The sequence below is a fragment of the Talpa occidentalis genome, unplaced genomic scaffold, assembly GCF_014898055.3.
Source record: "Talpa occidentalis isolate TD23 unplaced genomic scaffold, MPIMG_talOcc4v2.1 talOcc4.12, whole genome shotgun sequence".
Lineage (NCBI taxonomy): Eukaryota > Metazoa > Chordata > Mammalia > Eulipotyphla > Talpidae > Talpa > Talpa occidentalis.
The window spans coordinates 89,755,861-89,771,959 of NW_023601212.1; the positions used below are offsets into that span (position 1 = coordinate 89,755,861).

Sequence of the window (16,099 nt, forward strand, 5' to 3'; positions counted from 1 at the left end):
CAAAGCACAAAGGGAAAACAGCAGGGAATTAAAAACTATGTAAGGCGGAAAGGAGAAGAAAAAATCAGGAGCTCAAAAATGGGGTGAACAGTAAGAAAAGTTGTATCCGGAGAAAAACACAGGTGAGCAAGCTTTAGAACAGAACTAGCCTTGACACCAGAAGCCAGGAGTAATCCTGGCTGGTGGTGCCCAGGTGGGGTTGGCCGAGGGCTCCCAGGTGAGAAGCACATCACTTCCTACAGCACAGATGGGCTAGTCAGACCACCTTGAGCAAAAGCAGAAAGGAGCTGGTGCCTCTTGGTCCACTGACTGCCAGGTCTGAGGGGTGCCTGTTGTGGAGGGGGCTATTATGCCTCAAGGGCAAATGTTTGTGATTCTTCTTTAGTTGCCTACAGTGGAGAAAAAAACGCCAGCTGTCCCTCCAGAAGGCGTGGTGAGGTACTCAGACTGGGGATCCTCTCAGGCACCATCTGAGGAGAGTCAACCAGCCTACTGGTTTTACCGTATCTAAAATAACGAGGATAAAACGAGATAAATCCAGAAATATTCTCTGTGCACACAGAAGCTTCTCTTTGTGGGCACAGGCCAACATAGTCCGTGGCAGTCCCACCCCATGGCTCGCCCAGGTCTTTAAGAAACTAACAGTTTTGTTTTGAGATTATGAGGCATTAGAAATAGGGAAAAGTTGGGAAGTGAGGCCAGAACCCTCAGAAATGGCAGGAGAGGGGCCCAGCAGGAGTGGTGTGCTAGCAATGATAAGTCCTCTCCATGCCCAGGATTCTCTTTTTGCCTTATTTCTGGGTATAGATCCTCTCCCCCTGGGTCTCTGCAGCTTGCAGGGAGAACCAGAACTACATCTCAGTGTTTTCTAAATGGCCAGGTGAAGTCCCATAGGCACTAGAGGGGGAGCAGGGGGTTGGGGGGGACAGGCCCAAGGTCAGGGAGAAGCATCCCCTCTGGAGGAGGGCTCCCAAACAGCGATGTGGCTGGCGAGTTGGTCACTTTGACCAATACAGAATAAATCAAACCTGGTCCCCTGAATAACCATTTTCAGCAGGAACAAATGTGGATATACTTAAAAGCCAAATAATATAGTAATAAGTGAGACCACAGCTGGCGGAACAAGGGGCTCTGGTCCCACTTCCAAATAATGGTCAATTCCCAGGTACAGATCAGGCGCATGAAGAATTGAAAGGAAAAAGAGACACAATTAATTATCAAACTTTAATTGATAGACTAATCTTACAGGATAAACAATAAGACAGCTAGTCAAGGTTACACTTTAAAAAAAAAAAATCCAGCAGCGCAAATCTAATAGACTAAATACGTTCATCTCCTCCCAAACAGGCATTAGATTTAAAAACAAAAACCAGAACAGAGCACACGCCACAAGGAGACATGGTTTTTACGTATATTGTCAAATAATTCCGCAGAACTCTTGAAGAAAAAAGAGGTTCTTAGAAATTTAGAAAGCAGTAGACGCCCCCAGCCTGACAGGTAGGTTCACTGGATGTTCCGCACGTCAGAGGACTCCTGACCGCCTGTCGCCTCAGAAAGGCTACCAGGTCCTGTGAAGAGGAACCAGGCGCCGCTCCAACTGGAGATGTCTCACAAAGCCTCAAGACAAAGGGGCCATCCTTTGCAAGACAACTGGCATGAGCAGATGCAAGGAGCGAGGAGGTCTCCCTCCCAAGATGGGGCGGAAAGCAAGGCCGCCCTTGCTCGGCCCTTAGCACACTGTGTCTATCCCCTGGGCCTTCTCCGCCCCAGGCAAAGAAAGGTGGGCCAAGTGCAAGTGACCAGGATGGCTCCTCCAGGCACATGGTTCAAGTAAGAGTACGAGGAACACAAGCCCCTTCTGGCTGAAATATGGCAACTCTTCAGAGAGGCAGCAATGTGGCAAAGTTGGTCTCTTTGGCCCTCTTAACAGAACGTAGCAACTAAGGAGGCTACCGAGGGCCTCACTTGGGCCCCTGCCACATCAAGATTATAGGAAAGTGCATCCTTAGCTCGGTTCAACTTCATTTAAAGAGAACTAAAACTACTTGCAAAAGGCCCATCATCAATCAAAATACATTAATACCAAAGAGTTCCAGCAACTGGCGAGCTGGCTAAGTCCTCTGAAACGGAGCTGAGAGGGCCCCGAGCCTCCGCAGGATCCCCTCGTCAGTGTTCTGTCAAGTCACCTCAGGGAGGGAAAGAAAGGCATGATGTCTGTGGGCAAAGATCGGCAGGAAGACCACTAGCAGATTCTAGACGAGCAAGCAGCCCACCAGGAGGCTCTGAGAGGCGTCCAACGAGGGAGATGTGCTTGCCTGGCCTGCCCCCTGAGCACCGGAGCCTGCTCTTAGAACCAGCTCTGCCGTAGCCCCTGCAGGCCCTCTGCCCCGGGAGGAAAGGTCGCACCCCAGGGAAAGAACTAGTGTGCTCCAACAGGGCAGGCCTGTGTGGAGAGAATCCTGAGGAGAAAATTAACACTGCGATGCTACCTAGGGGAAAAGAACTTCCGTGTGCTCACAGAGGCGTCAGCGCACTCTGGACGGCGAGGAAAGTGGGAAGAGACTGCTCACAGGACTGAGTGACAAGAGTGAATACTGCTGTGACCTGGACACGGAGTTAACTAAATACTTCTCCCCGGAGGGCCAGTGGTGTCCACCTTTGCTCTCCCAGGGGCTTCCAGCAAGGTCTCCGTGCAGACAGGGTCAGGAGCTAGAGCTCAAGATTGTTCCTGAGCCCATTGAGCGAGCTCTGTAAAGCAATACTCAGACAGCTCTGTACGAAAAGGTGTCATTTACATTATTATTTATATATAGTATCTTGAAGTAAGGAAAAAGCACCATTTTACTTAAAATAAAAAGATTCACACAGGCTTTGGTCCTGTCTTAAAATGACACCCGCCTGAGTGAGAAGCAGTTTGGCCCTTGGGGAGCAGGGAGACGATGGAACACATGCCGTCACCCGGAGGAAGGGGTGGCAGGTGGCGTGGTGGCCACATGAAAGGGGAGAGAAGACCTGGAGGGAAGGGCCTCTGAGCAGCACTGCGAGGCCAGCCTGGGGACAGAGACGCCCGCGGCCCTGTCAGGACACGTCTCCAGAACAGGGACACTGGCCAACAGAAGGGCAGGATTCAAAGTGAGATGACGCTCTACTTGCTACCTGACCGTGTCTTCTGTAGACCTGTCGAGCGCAGAGGCTTCCAGGCAGCAAAGCAGCACTCTCTTCTCTGCGAACTGCAGGCCCACGAGGACAGAAAAGCTGCAGTTGCTGCTCCTTTTTCAAGGGATGAAAAACAGGCAGTTTCTTGGATGCTACACTTCACATATGTATGATGCCCCCAAAAAAGCGAGAGTGGATTTTCCTGCCCAGATGCACAACTTGGCATTGACTACACCACGAAAAGCAAGAGCCTGTCTACAAGGGCTGGATTCCTGAACTACGGCTTAGGAGGGGAGGGTGTAGAATATCACCATGAACTGGCTCACAAGGAACAGTCATCTTAGGCGAACACATGCTAATACATTTCACAGAATGAGGGGAAACAGCCTAGAATCCAAAATGTGAAGTTTGGAAAATCTCTCGTCAAACCTTACTAGGAGAGCCTGCAACCAGGGAGGGGAGAATCGCAAAGACAGCAGCAGAGAAACAGCAAACAGCACAAAGGGTATCACTCACCAAGAGACTTCCCCCTATTTCAGAGTCAATCAAGCCAGAAGGAGACAACAGAAGTTCACATGTACGAAGAACAAAGGGCTAAAACCAGAAGAGGGTGAGCTAATCACAAAAAGCCATTTATCCCATCTTCGATGTCTAAATACATGGGCCAACCCACTCGGTCAGATGTCTTCTTATGGAGAAAGGTGGCATCTCTGAACCTGGGATGAAGGACACTTGAACACAACGCATGAGCATAAGGACCAAATGGAGACGCGTAATTGAAATAATCGTTGGACTGCTTAGGAATTTCTCAAAACTTCCAAAGAAAGAAGATACCTGGGTCTGTGGCTCTATGGCTCAAACTGTCTTCCACTGGCTCCTCCTCCAAGGGACTCTGCTGATGTGTGGAGTGGCCCCGCCCCGGTCAGCCAGACGGGCAGGCCACCATCAAACCAGCAGTGGGACCCCGCAGACTGGGGCCCAAAGGCAGGACATTTAGACAGGAGTCACTGTGAGATACTCTGCTGCTCGACAAACACCACAGCAAGTGTGAGCGCTCCCTGACCAAGACCACATGGCTCCTCCCCTCCCACCGCGCATTCACCAGCAGCAGCTTGGCGGGAGGGAGGCCAGGCAAGGAAGCATGGATGAGGTACGAAAAGAGGAACTGACATCTTTGGGTTTTAAAAACAAAAACTCAAATCTAAGAAGTGAGAAAGTAAAAAAAGGGGAAGAATTAAATCTGAATCAAGGGAGAGAAAAATATGGCTTACTAACCCCCCCATTTTTGCATACAATTTTATATGAAAAATTAAACAACAAAACACCCCAACTCATCACAATGCAGTCCAAATGCTTGCAACCAAATATTTATGAAAATATTTCAGTTCAAATCATTGGGGAATAAAACCAGAAAGCTTTTGACCATTCCTTTCTAAACAAGATGAGGAGACCTACTCTCAAACACACTTCAGAGTATTCCACACAACATGTTCTGAATTCAGATTTATTGATCTCCACTGTATTGACTTTAAAAATGGTATGAAGCTGACTGCAAGAAAGGGAACCGGTGATTTTAAGTTAAAATTAAGCTAATGGTGAAAGTCCATCACCTCTGGCTTCAGTCACCACATCGCCTTAGATTGGATATAGATTTTTTTGAACAAAGTTCCAGAACTCTGAAATCCAGGGATGCTGCAGGCCTCTCCCAGCAATGTCCTTCACTTTGGGTCAGTCTCCTGGGCCAGAGGTGAAAGTGCTTTCAAAAATACTGCCATTTCCCCAGCACAGTGTCTTTGATTGCATCCACATATTGAGTTGGAACCCAGTACACCCAGTAGTAAGAGGCTTCCGTGGGGCCCAACTGAAACGCCTGGAAGGGAAAAAGGAAAACCAAGCGGTACTTCAGCGCTCAGACGCAGAGCAACAACACACACACATACATACACACGCACGCACGCAGGCACTCGCACACGCGCGCGCGAGCCCACGCACACACACACACACACACACACGGGGGAGGGCGAGAAGGGAGCGCATTAGGAAGGATAAAACTGCAATGGGGAGGGAACATTCTCCTGTCAAAAACAAAACCAAGAAGGTGGGAGAGTTAAGCATAGCCAAGCCTAAAGCAGTGGTTCCCAAACTCGGGCGTACATCAGACCATCGTGAGGGCTTGTTACAAGAGACGGATGGGCTCCACCAAATCAGAGCTTGATTTGGAAGGGTTGGGATGGGGCCTGGAGACCTGCATTTCTAGCAATTCACAGGGGGAGATATATTGCTGATCCAGAGGCCACAGTGTGAGAACCACTGCCCTAGAGAAACTCAACACGTGCACAAGGAAACAGACGTGAATGTTTGAAGCAGCCCTGGCAGGAACGCTAACTCAGGAAGCAACCTCTGTTCCACCAGCAAGGGAGCGCAAACCTGAGCGTGACAGTGGCCTATTCATCTGAATACTGGATTACTTTTCAAAGGTGTTAACTGGATCTATAGCTAATAAAGACAGATCATAATGTTGTACCAAAAAAGCCAGTTGCAGAACGTTATAGATCATGATACACTTATGAAAACTGAAAAAACACAAACACTGTATCTTACACGTGAATATATATGGAAATAAAAGTACAGACAGACGGGAGGGAGCAGATGATCAATCAGGATAGTGGGAGTGGGGGAGGGGAAGACAATGGGGACATAATCACTGTTGCCAAATTTTCTTTTATTTAAAAAATGGTTTAAAGCAAGTTACAAAATATTTACAATTATCATTTCTTGATGAGGGATTTATGGGCTTGTTGCAGTTTTCTGTGATTTTTTTAAACATTCTAGATGAAAAAGCACAGCCGCCCTTTGCTGAATTTGAATTGATACCTTGATCTAACTAACGAAATGGCACCTGCAAAAATACTTGAAAACAGTTTTATTAGGACAGAGGCACAGGCACTACTTCATGGGCTTGGAGGAGACGGAAACTGTGAGAACCACCTCTGCCACTGAGGACTCCAGAGAAAGACACATATTTAAGCTAAAGACCCATTTCAGCACCAGCCCTCCGGACCGATCTTAAAAGATGTCCAAAACGGTCCCCATCCCTTGCTAACTGGGGCTGCACATGGGTAAGATAAATGTTTCAAAAGGGAAAGGCCCCAACACTATTTAAGTCCAACTTTAAAACAAACAAGCAAACAAACAGAAAATAACTGGGCAGGCAAAACAAATCCATCTGCAATTCTCCAAAGACTACAGAGAGACTGGGGCGCAGGACCGTGAGGGCCTTAAAGAGCTCCTGAGCCACAGCCTTCACCCCTAGCAGGGGAAAACCCCAGGATGCCTGTAGCCCACAGACCGCAAACCCCCGACAGGGCAGGAGGGGCGGTTTCCTAGAGCCAGAGGTCTGCTGCATAGTATAATCCCTTTTCTGAGGTAGCCACCACTACCCTTGACCATGGACTCAAGAAGCACCACCCCCAACTCACACCACTCGCTGTTCATTCTCCCTGGCCGGGGCCAGCTAACACCTGTCTGCTACACATGGAAAATCTGCCACCTCAGAAACAGAAAAGCAGGAATCCCCACCCCCGCCAGAGCAACTTCTGAGTTAAGGTAGCTAAAGTTCATTTCTAAAGTGGCCCCTCAAAGAGTACTGGGAAAATAGAGGGGGTGCCTGAGTGGCTTCACTAATGGCAGCCCTGAGTTCTCAGCTCTATTCTGCAGACCCGGGGTGCCCCCAACACTGCCGGCAGAGCAGCCTCATTAGACTGAGAGACCTGGCCTCCCACAGGGCCCTCGGCCACTCAACGACTGCAGCCTGGCGGGAACAACGCCAGCAGAGGGGCTGCCAGAGTCCTCTGGAACACCACGGCTGGGGGAGGTCTCCTCTTATGCACAGCAAAATTAAAAATGAAAACCCACAAAAGCCATTCCTCCTCTTTATATTTATTTTCCTGGCTAAAAACAAAATATTACAAATAAGGAGGCAAGAAAGTGAGAACACGTCCCCTGCAAACTGCTGGGAGGTGGGGGTGGGTGGGTGGTGGCAAAATAAACAAAAGTAGGAGGAGGTCATGGGTTAAGTTCTAAAAGGATGAAGAAAAAAACAAAACAGTGAGTCTTCTGAATGCGTTTTCTCAAGTGAAGAAAGCTCAGGGAAAACTCCGCCCCCGTCAGAGAAGCAGAAGCAGAGCCGGGCGAGGGGCTACTTACCATCATGTGGTAGTCCTCGTGTCCTTCGATAGGTTCACTGACCACATTTTTAATGGAGCCCATGGGCAATTTCTCAGTCCGCTCTAAGTTGAGAGGGATTACAGTGATTATTCAAGGGCCCGCCTGCTCTACTCCTGTGGCAAACCGAGTCACCACGCCCTGCGGGACGACTGGATGCCATCTGATCAGGGCACAGGCGCCTCCTGGGAGCTGGGGACTTCTTAGGACCAAAGGGGGACCCAGCTCTAGCAACGGCACAGCAGGTACTGAGAGACGCATCTTTGCTGGTATTATTTCTAAAAGTAGGATGATTGACACCCAAGAAATCCCTCCATGTCCTTCTGCCCAAGCCCAGCCCTGGCACGGTTTCTGACACCCGGGGAGGGGGTTTCTGACGTCCAGGAGGAGGGAGGTCAAGAGCACCACGGACAGAGGCAACCGCACCGCCGCAGCTCTCACAGGGAGGCGCAGGACTTAAGGCCCTGAGATTTGTTTCTACCCACCCCCCCAGCCTGCAGACCAGACCTCCCGCTTGCCCCCCTGCACCCCCACAGACACACTCGAGTAAGTTCTCTTAAGACACTCATAAGGTCTCATGATTAGCAATCAGGACAATCACCTCTCCTGGGAAGACACTCTGCGGCAAGTTGAAGGACGGCAGGTAAGAGGGGGAGGCAGTGAAGGGTGCCTGGAGCGAGCTGAGACCCCAGTAAGCCAAGTGAAGCGGGTGGGGGGAGAGGTGTGTGGTGGTGGGAGGGGAGAGGGGAGGGCTGGGGGATGGGAAGGGAGGGCTGGTGGAGGGAGAGGGGAGGACTGGGGGAGGGGAGGGGAGGACTGAGGGAGGGAGAGGGGAGGGGAGGGGAGAGGGGAGGGCTGGGGGACTGGAGGGGGGAGGGGAGGGGAGGGGAGGGGAGGGGGAGGGCTGAGCCTGCTAACAGGAAGCCCCGCCCAGAAGCAGCAGACACCTGGAGATGGGAGGTCTCAGCAAACAGATAAACCCAGTAGAGAAGAAACACACAGCCTTTGTGGGGAAAAAAATGAGAAAAGGGACACACAGGAAAGAGCTGACTAAAAGGAATTCAGAGACCTGGGTTTTGAGCTAACGGGGGGCCTGAGACTTCTGTTCTGTTCTGTGAGCTCCAGTCTCTGAGCAGCCCTGATGATGTGGGTCAGGTTCTAACTTTCAGTGTCTCTAAAACAGTGCAGGGTTTGGCCAGGATTTGTCTTTAAAATGGAAATGTCTTGAAATACAGACATCTTGAAAAGTCCAGAGATTTCACACAAAAAGCTTTCTGGCTTCTCTTGAGGACTCAGAAGATTTACCAGCCCTGGGCCCTTATTCCTGAGTGACAGCATCAGCTAGGTCCGACTCAACAGCCCTGCAAACAGGACACATGCTCCCCTCCTGCCTGGAGCGTGTTCATCTTGCTTGGGCAGGCTAAGGCTGTGAGTACTGCCTCTTACCCAAGCTGCCAGAGGAGACCTGAGTGTCACTTGGTAAAGTGTCCCATCAGGGATGGCCAGTGACCTGCTGGGGCGGTCACGGCAGCTTCTTGCCAGCAAAGATGAAACTGGGGACAAGCTGTCTTTCTAGGGGATTGCGTGTGACACTCAGGACAGGACACCTGGGCAACTGAGTGAGATGAATGCCTGAGGTACAGAGCTGTGGAGGATGGTGGTATGGATGGCAATGTGAATCTCAGCCTTGGTCAACCCTTGAAGACTCAAGTAGTTCACGGCCATCCATGCTCTTTAATGAGGCTGATGAGTAAGGAGTCTTTTGACAGCTCTGTAGACAACATGGCCAGGTTCTCTTAGAACTTTATGTCAAAGTATGAAGATGCTGCTCCCATGCGTTGGAATAAAATCCCCAACACAGGTATGGGAAGTTCTCAAGAGTCCCTGCAGTCATATATTTCCCACATAACCTCAAACATGAAAATACTCCCCGAGGTGCTGCTAAGTACCTCCAGACTAGTGCTCAGCCAGACTTCCTGCCTGCACCCCTCCCAGCACCACTGACCTTGTAACTCAGCCTTAGCAACTGCCTTCCATTAGGATGCCCCAAGGTGAAAGTGGGAGAAGAGGGGGCACCCAGCAAGTCAGCACTGTGATGAGAAGTGAGCAGGTCACCTGCAAAATCTTAAAGACTCTGACAAACGGGGCAGCTCTCCGCTGAGCAGAAAGGGGCATGATGGGATGGGCTCTTGGGAGAGAAGAGCCTATCAAGGCTCAAAGGCCCTGGGAAAACCCGGGACACCTTCACATCTTCTGCAAAACTTGCTTTGATGAGCAGTTTAAGTCCAATGGGAAATGCAGACAATCACCAAATTGTCAGAAAACTCAAGTGTTTTTAGCATTTCGGTCTCTAGTCTAAGAACCAGGATAGGGCTGGAAGAAACTGATTTTTATATTAGGTGACAAAAATCTCATTCCTCATTGCCCCTTGCCCCAGCTAAATTTTCATGGACCCATTTTTAACTAGACTCATACTAAATGGCCTGTCCCTGAAACCAATGAACCTCAGGTGACGGGCCCCTATGCTTTTCCTGGGCATTTACCTCGCACACTGAACACCTACAGTGCTGGCCAGAAACAGGTGAATTAGGCATGTTCGGTCCCCTCCAGGAATCTAACGGGACAGACAAGTCAGAGAGTGAGTAACGAGTGCGCTGGGGCGGAGGGAAGTGCTATGAACAGAAGCGGCAGCAATTCTCCGGAGGGTGGCGAGACACAGGGAAGGTTTCATCAGGAGAGGATGTTTAAGTGGGACCTTGGAAGATCTTATTAACGAGGGCCAGGAAGGCGGCATTCGGCTCAGGGCCTAGCATGAGCAAAGACGTGGAGCTGTGCAAAGCATGTTGGGAAGGTGAGGAAGTGATGCTGCCGAAAGATCGAGGGGAACGTCCCGCAGGGCAAGCAGGGCAGGAAGCCAGTTTAAAATTAAAACTACGGCTCCACTGTTGAGAGCACTGGACACTATGTCTGGGCATTCAAACTTGGCTTTAAAAAGCCAAAGGTATTTGATTTGAACACAGGAACCTGTGCTGGAAAACCAGTATGGAAGGCGCTCAGGGTAAGAACACCACCAATGGGCGCAAGGAAACAGGTTACCTTGCTTTAGCGGACCAAATTTAAAGACGGCAGGAGCCTTAAGTGGCACAGCAGAGGGGCAAACAAAGGGACAGGTAATTCTAGAGGGTAACTTGCAAGATCTGAAGCATCTGGATGAAGGGAGAGGGAGGACAGTCACAGACACTTTCCAGAAAACAGCACACAGCATGCCTGGCCCACCGTGCACGGGCAGGGGTGGGTGGATGGGGGCAGGCAGGGACAACCAGGCAGGAGGGGAGGTCCCTCATACTAGGAAAACTTGCCCTAGTACAGGGGCAAACTCTGACCTACAGGGGCCAGGCAGGGGGCATAAATGAGGGGAGCTGGCGACGTACAAAGAAAAAGGGGGCGGTACGGGCTGCGGTGTGGCCCTTCCTGGACAGTTACTCGCTCCAGCAGATTGCTGCCTCATGAGAATCAGATCCAGAATGGCTGTATCTTTTGACTTTTCTCAAGAGAAGCCAAAAAAAAACAAACAAAAAAAAACAGACCAAGTGAAATCTCCCCATTTTTAGAGACTGTGTGTAAACCCACGACACCCTGTGTGTGGACCAAACCTGGCCCTCAGGTCACGTGTTTGGTACCACTGATTTGGGTGCAACTGTACAGCCAACATGTGATGGACTGGCCCTGAGAGCAGAAGGGAAAGAATGAGGGAAAAGGGTCCAAACAGGTGAGCGTCTCAAAGCGGAGTAAAAAAGCCAGGAGCACGCAAAGCACAGCGAGAGAGACTCAGAATGAGGAGCAGAACCGCACCCAAGCCCAGAGCTGCTGGGTGCCAGAGGCAGCGAGCCAGGAAGGGGCCCCGAGCAAAATGTACCTTTAGTGCCGATCCACAGCTGGTCTTGCTCGAGTTTAAAGGTGAGCCTCACTTTTCCACCGGACTTGTTGTACATGCCCGATAAGGGTACCGTGGGCAGGCGCTCCTGGAGGCACAGGAGCAGGGTGAGAGGGGGAGGGTGGGTGCACAGACCAAGGAAGAGAAAAGGGACAGCACTCCAGGACTGGATTTCGGGAGCCTGGGGAGTCAGAGGGGCCCGATTCCTTTCCAGAACACTCACGAGGAGTCTGGCTTACCTGGGCACCCTTAACAGATGGCATCACATCTTCGGGTTTTCCTTTATCCAACACTTTCCTGTGTTGCTATAACACAAGTCAGAAAAGATAATTAAAAGATAAAGAGGACTACATTTTAGTCATGCTACTACCTCTCTGAGGAGGATGAAAAAAGCTCAATACTTGGGTTCAAAAGCTTCCTGTGTCTATAGATTATGCTTTCTTTGTGACTATACAGCAGAGATGTCCAACAGAAATGTCTGTGCTGATGAAAAGGTTCTCCTTGTCATCAAAAACAGTAGCTACTTGTGGCTATTAAGAATTTGAAATGTGGCCTGAATTTTTTTATTTAACTTTAATGAACCACCTCTGACTACCAGAGCAAACCTCTAAAGTAACTAGGATTTTTCAGACTGTTAATTCAAATAAACCTCATACCCTCACTACCCAAAAATCACTACAGAAAGGATTAAACGTCACATCAGAGAGCCACACAGGGCGCAAAGGATTGTCACATACAGAGTAACAACCATTTCTATCAACTTAACTCCAAAGAAACCCACAGTGATGGCCTTTCTTCAACAAATGGAGACTGCAAAAGTCTCTCCTAGCACCCCACCCCCAACCCCAGTCACACAGAAAGCTTAGAGCCACATTTCCAAAGAGAAATGCTGATTACTCTAGAGCCCGACGTCAACAAGCCTGACCCAGCCCAGGAGTTGAGGCAGCTCATGAAGGGTTTCATTAGGCTCACGGTCCCTTGCTCTGGTCTGGGCAAATGACCGAGTCTGGTTTCTGTGCTGTGGCTTTAAAGGTGCAGTCATTGTTTAGCAAAGCCAGAACTATGGGGCAGCGAATGTGTAAAGGGTAAAAACTTAATTAAATCCCAGCATCAAGTGGCTATGAGCCAAGTGGAAAGCTCACTGGCATGTCAGAACCCTCCAGAAGGATGCTAGCAGAGAGTCACCTATGCCTCAGCCCCAGCCTCTTGAAGGAGCTGATAAAAAGCCTGGGCACTTGTTCCCTCTTATTAGACCATGTCATGCCTGATGGCTGGCATCGGTGAAACAAAGCAACATGGAATTAGAAGTGTCATTTGAATCAGAACCTGGAAGTACCTTTTGAAGAATTTTCCCTACATTATGGCAAACAGTTCCAAGCCCGTTAAGCCACTATTAGCAACTTGAAGGCTCTATTTGAGAGGCACGTTATGCTCCAAAGGCATGAGCAGTGGGAACACGCACTCACTTTGGACATGCTCATATTCGATGGTTTCTTGTATATGGCAGAGAGAGGTGGGGAAATGGAAATGATCTCAATTTGTTATGACACTACAACCTCAGATTTGGGGTGAAAGTGTTCAAGAGCCCACTTCAGAGATATTAATACAGATTCACAATCAACCTTTTATCTGTAATCCCATGGGTGAATGGGGTTTTATAAGCCTTTTGTAATGTCCAAACATTTCAGGGATTTTTATAAAGGTAATAGTTTTATAAAACATGATCCTCTCTGTGGGGCCTAGGGCAGCACCCTATCACCAAACACATTAATATTTTGATAGCAAAACATGAACATTCACACTAATTCTGGTCAGGTTTTGCTGCCAAATTTAGAAACACATTTGGTTTGCAGACTCTTTTTGGTCTTAGAAGTACACACAAGAAAATGGAGACATGGAACACAAAATTAAGTCCTCACACTGCCAGCCATATGCCTTGGTGCCCACGGTCACTCAAAATGATGTTTGTTCAAGTTGGTAAGGTCAGCAGTTAAGTTGAATATACCTATTTTCTTGGAATCTAATAAGAGTGGCTGGAAGGCCCCAGAGCAACAAGTGGGGTTCACTGGCTGATCAGCTCAAGAGATGGTTCTTCCAACCAGTTTCTTCTACAAGAACTACTTTCCCTAATTACAAAGAATTTTAATGGCTAAAATAAGCACAAGACAAGGCAGGATCCTTTTCATACATAATAAGCAACAGAAAGTCTGGGAAAATCAAGTTCCCATGTAACAAATCAGGAGAGATAAAAAAAAAAAAAAATCAGTGTAGCTGTCTTTCTAGTCAGTTTCATTTGGCTTCCGGAAACAGTTTTAGAGGAAGCTCTAAAATGTCGATATCCCTGCCTATCCAGACATAGGCTTGTTAACATGGGGGCAGCCACAGACCAAAAAATAAATGTAAGCGCTTGTATAAAATGTAGTGGCATGTTTCTCTAGCACTAAGTAGGAGAGAATCCCACATCTGAATCCTTCCAATACCTGGTCTGAAGCCTGCCTTTACAAAGGCCTTATCCTAAAGTAGGTAGACTTGAGACACACTGACCAGCCAGATGAGACAAAGCTGCAAATCTCAGGTAGTTGTCACCTCCACTCAACAGCCAGCCGCACCCAACTGCTGCCATAAATTTCCATCATGGGCCCTGTCCGAAAAGGAGCTTATTCTAGGGAGAATACAACCAGCCAAGGTTTGAGAGGACAAAGCCTCCAACTTCCCAGGACTGACAATCACATGACGGACTCACTTTCTGTCTGCAGAGAGGCTCCTTCTTGTTCTCTTCAGCTTTCGCATCCTGCTGCGCAGCATCTTTGGGTGTGTTTACTGCTAAAACATCATTTATTGTGGAGCCAACCACCATGATCTTGGCCCCACTGGTCACTTTTATTTCTCTCAATGTCTTATCCTCAGGAACCAGTCCTTTATACATAACTTTCTGCATGGCAGGCGGGAGACCTTGAGAAAATGTAAAGGGCATACAATGAAAAGAAGGAAGGATAATTGAATATGAACCAGAACCCTTCAGCAACACAACCGGCAACAAATACTGTTCTACTTTTGTGATTTTGGGCAATTCACAACATCTCTGAGCCTTGGTCTCAAAAACTTTATCGCACGATGGCAGTCATTTCTTCCCTATAGACTTGTTTTAAGGATTATGAGATAACACAAATGTAGTACAGCCCATAGTACAGCAGCTGGGGTTCAGTAATTGTTCAATAAGTATTAGTTATGATTCATTCCGAATTGCTCCTCAATCATCCAATCATTCACTCAATTATTAAACTAGAGTCAACAGGCTACAGGAATACTGAGACCAGTCATTTCAAAGTTCATGGTTTTATGGAGCTTACTGTCTACCAAAAGAAAGCTTTAAAAGAAAATCAAATCAGAATGCAAAATGCTATAAATGAGATAAAATTAACCAATATAAGCATCTGTGAAGGGATCGGCATGATAGTTGACAACGGTGTTTCCCTGAAGTTCTGAGAATAACTAACACATTTGCTAGACATTAATTCCTGGCCATTCCAGACCGACTGAATCAAAATCCCCAGTGAGAAAGGCCGAGGAACTGCAAATTTAATACCTAATTGCCTCAGGTGATTTTTATTAGAGAGGCTTGGGCAACGCTTGTTAGAAGCCTAGACCTAAGCGTCAGACCTGGGCTTGAATCCTGGCCCAGCTATTGACTAGCTTTATGATCTTGGGTCTCGTTTTCCCCATCTGAATAATGGGCATTCAATTACTTACTTGGGAGGGCTGTTTGAGGGTTGAAGGAGCAAATGTCACGAAAGCAGCCAGCGCGGTGCCTAGCACCGTGCAAGCACTAGCAATCGGCAGGCGGGATGGGGAAAGCTGGCAGCCGCTGGCAGTGCCACGGGAATTACCTGTAATCGAGTGAATCTTCTGCTTTAGTTCGGAGCCTGTGCTGTCCAGGGGGAACTTCACGTCGTGCTTGGTCTTGTTCCAGATGATCTTCAGATCCACCAGCTCTCTACCTGCGCCGCCGCCAGCGTCCTCACCGTTGCTGACCGAGGCCTGGGCCGCGGGGTCCCCAGGGGGCTGGGCCGGGGCCGGCTGCAGGCTGCCTGGGCCGGCGCAGGAGTCCTCGACCGCCGCCCCCGCCGCGGCTTCGGCCTCCACGCAGTTGAGGGACCGCGCGGGCGCCTCGGTCGCCACGGCCTCGGCCTCCGTGTCCATGGCCGGCTCCTCCATGCCTGCAAGGGGTTAGGGGGTGGGCGCTCGCCGCGGGCTGGGCCTGGGGCTGCTCTCTGCCCGGGCACCGCCGGGCCACCGCCCCCAAACCAGGCTACTCCCGCACCAGGGGGGCCGCAGGCCCCGCGGGGCGCCCGCCTCACCTCGGCCCAACCCCGGCACCCGCCATCCCCTCCACACTCACCATCCGGGGCTCCGGCCGCCGCCATGATGATTGTGTACAACACCCACCGCGCCCGCAGAGGCCGCCGGGAAAAGGCGAGCTGGCCGAGATTGTCCCCCGTAGCAGCCCCTAATCTCGCACAGCCTGGCCGGAAACAGGTGGAGGTTTCTATGGAGACCCGCCTCCTCCGCTTCCCCGGTCCGGCCCCTGCCACGCTTTAGTTTTTAGGAGCCGAGGGGGGCGGGTCCGGAAAAATGGCCTGCTCGACGGGTTCCGCCCCTAGAGGCCGACTGGGGCCCCGGTCGTGCAGAGGGGGCGTGGGCTTGCAAGCTGGGAGGACTGTGACTTTAAGAGGCGGGGCCGCGCTCGCTGTGGCGGAGGCGGATTGGTTGAGAGAGAACCCCGGA

The 16,099-nt window shown here is 49.8% G+C and overlaps 1 protein-coding gene across 1 annotated transcript; it reads right to left on the reverse strand.

Annotated features, from left to right (window-relative positions):
- Positions 1-1,228: 1,228 nt before the first annotated feature.
- UBFD1 (ubiquitin family domain containing 1) lies at positions 1,229-15,870 on the reverse strand. The gene is made up of 7 exons (XM_037507416.2): positions 15,714-15,870; positions 15,202-15,531; positions 14,058-14,266; positions 11,554-11,619; positions 11,297-11,402; positions 7,363-7,445; positions 1,229-5,026 (listed from the first exon to the last, which is right to left on the reverse strand). The coding sequence occupies exons 1-7, from the start codon at positions 15,736-15,738 to the stop codon at positions 4,916-4,918; spliced, it is 930 nt and encodes a 309-aa protein (XP_037363313.1). The 5' UTR covers positions 15,739-15,870; the 3' UTR covers positions 1,229-4,915.
- Between the last annotated feature and the right edge of the window lie 229 nt (positions 15,871-16,099).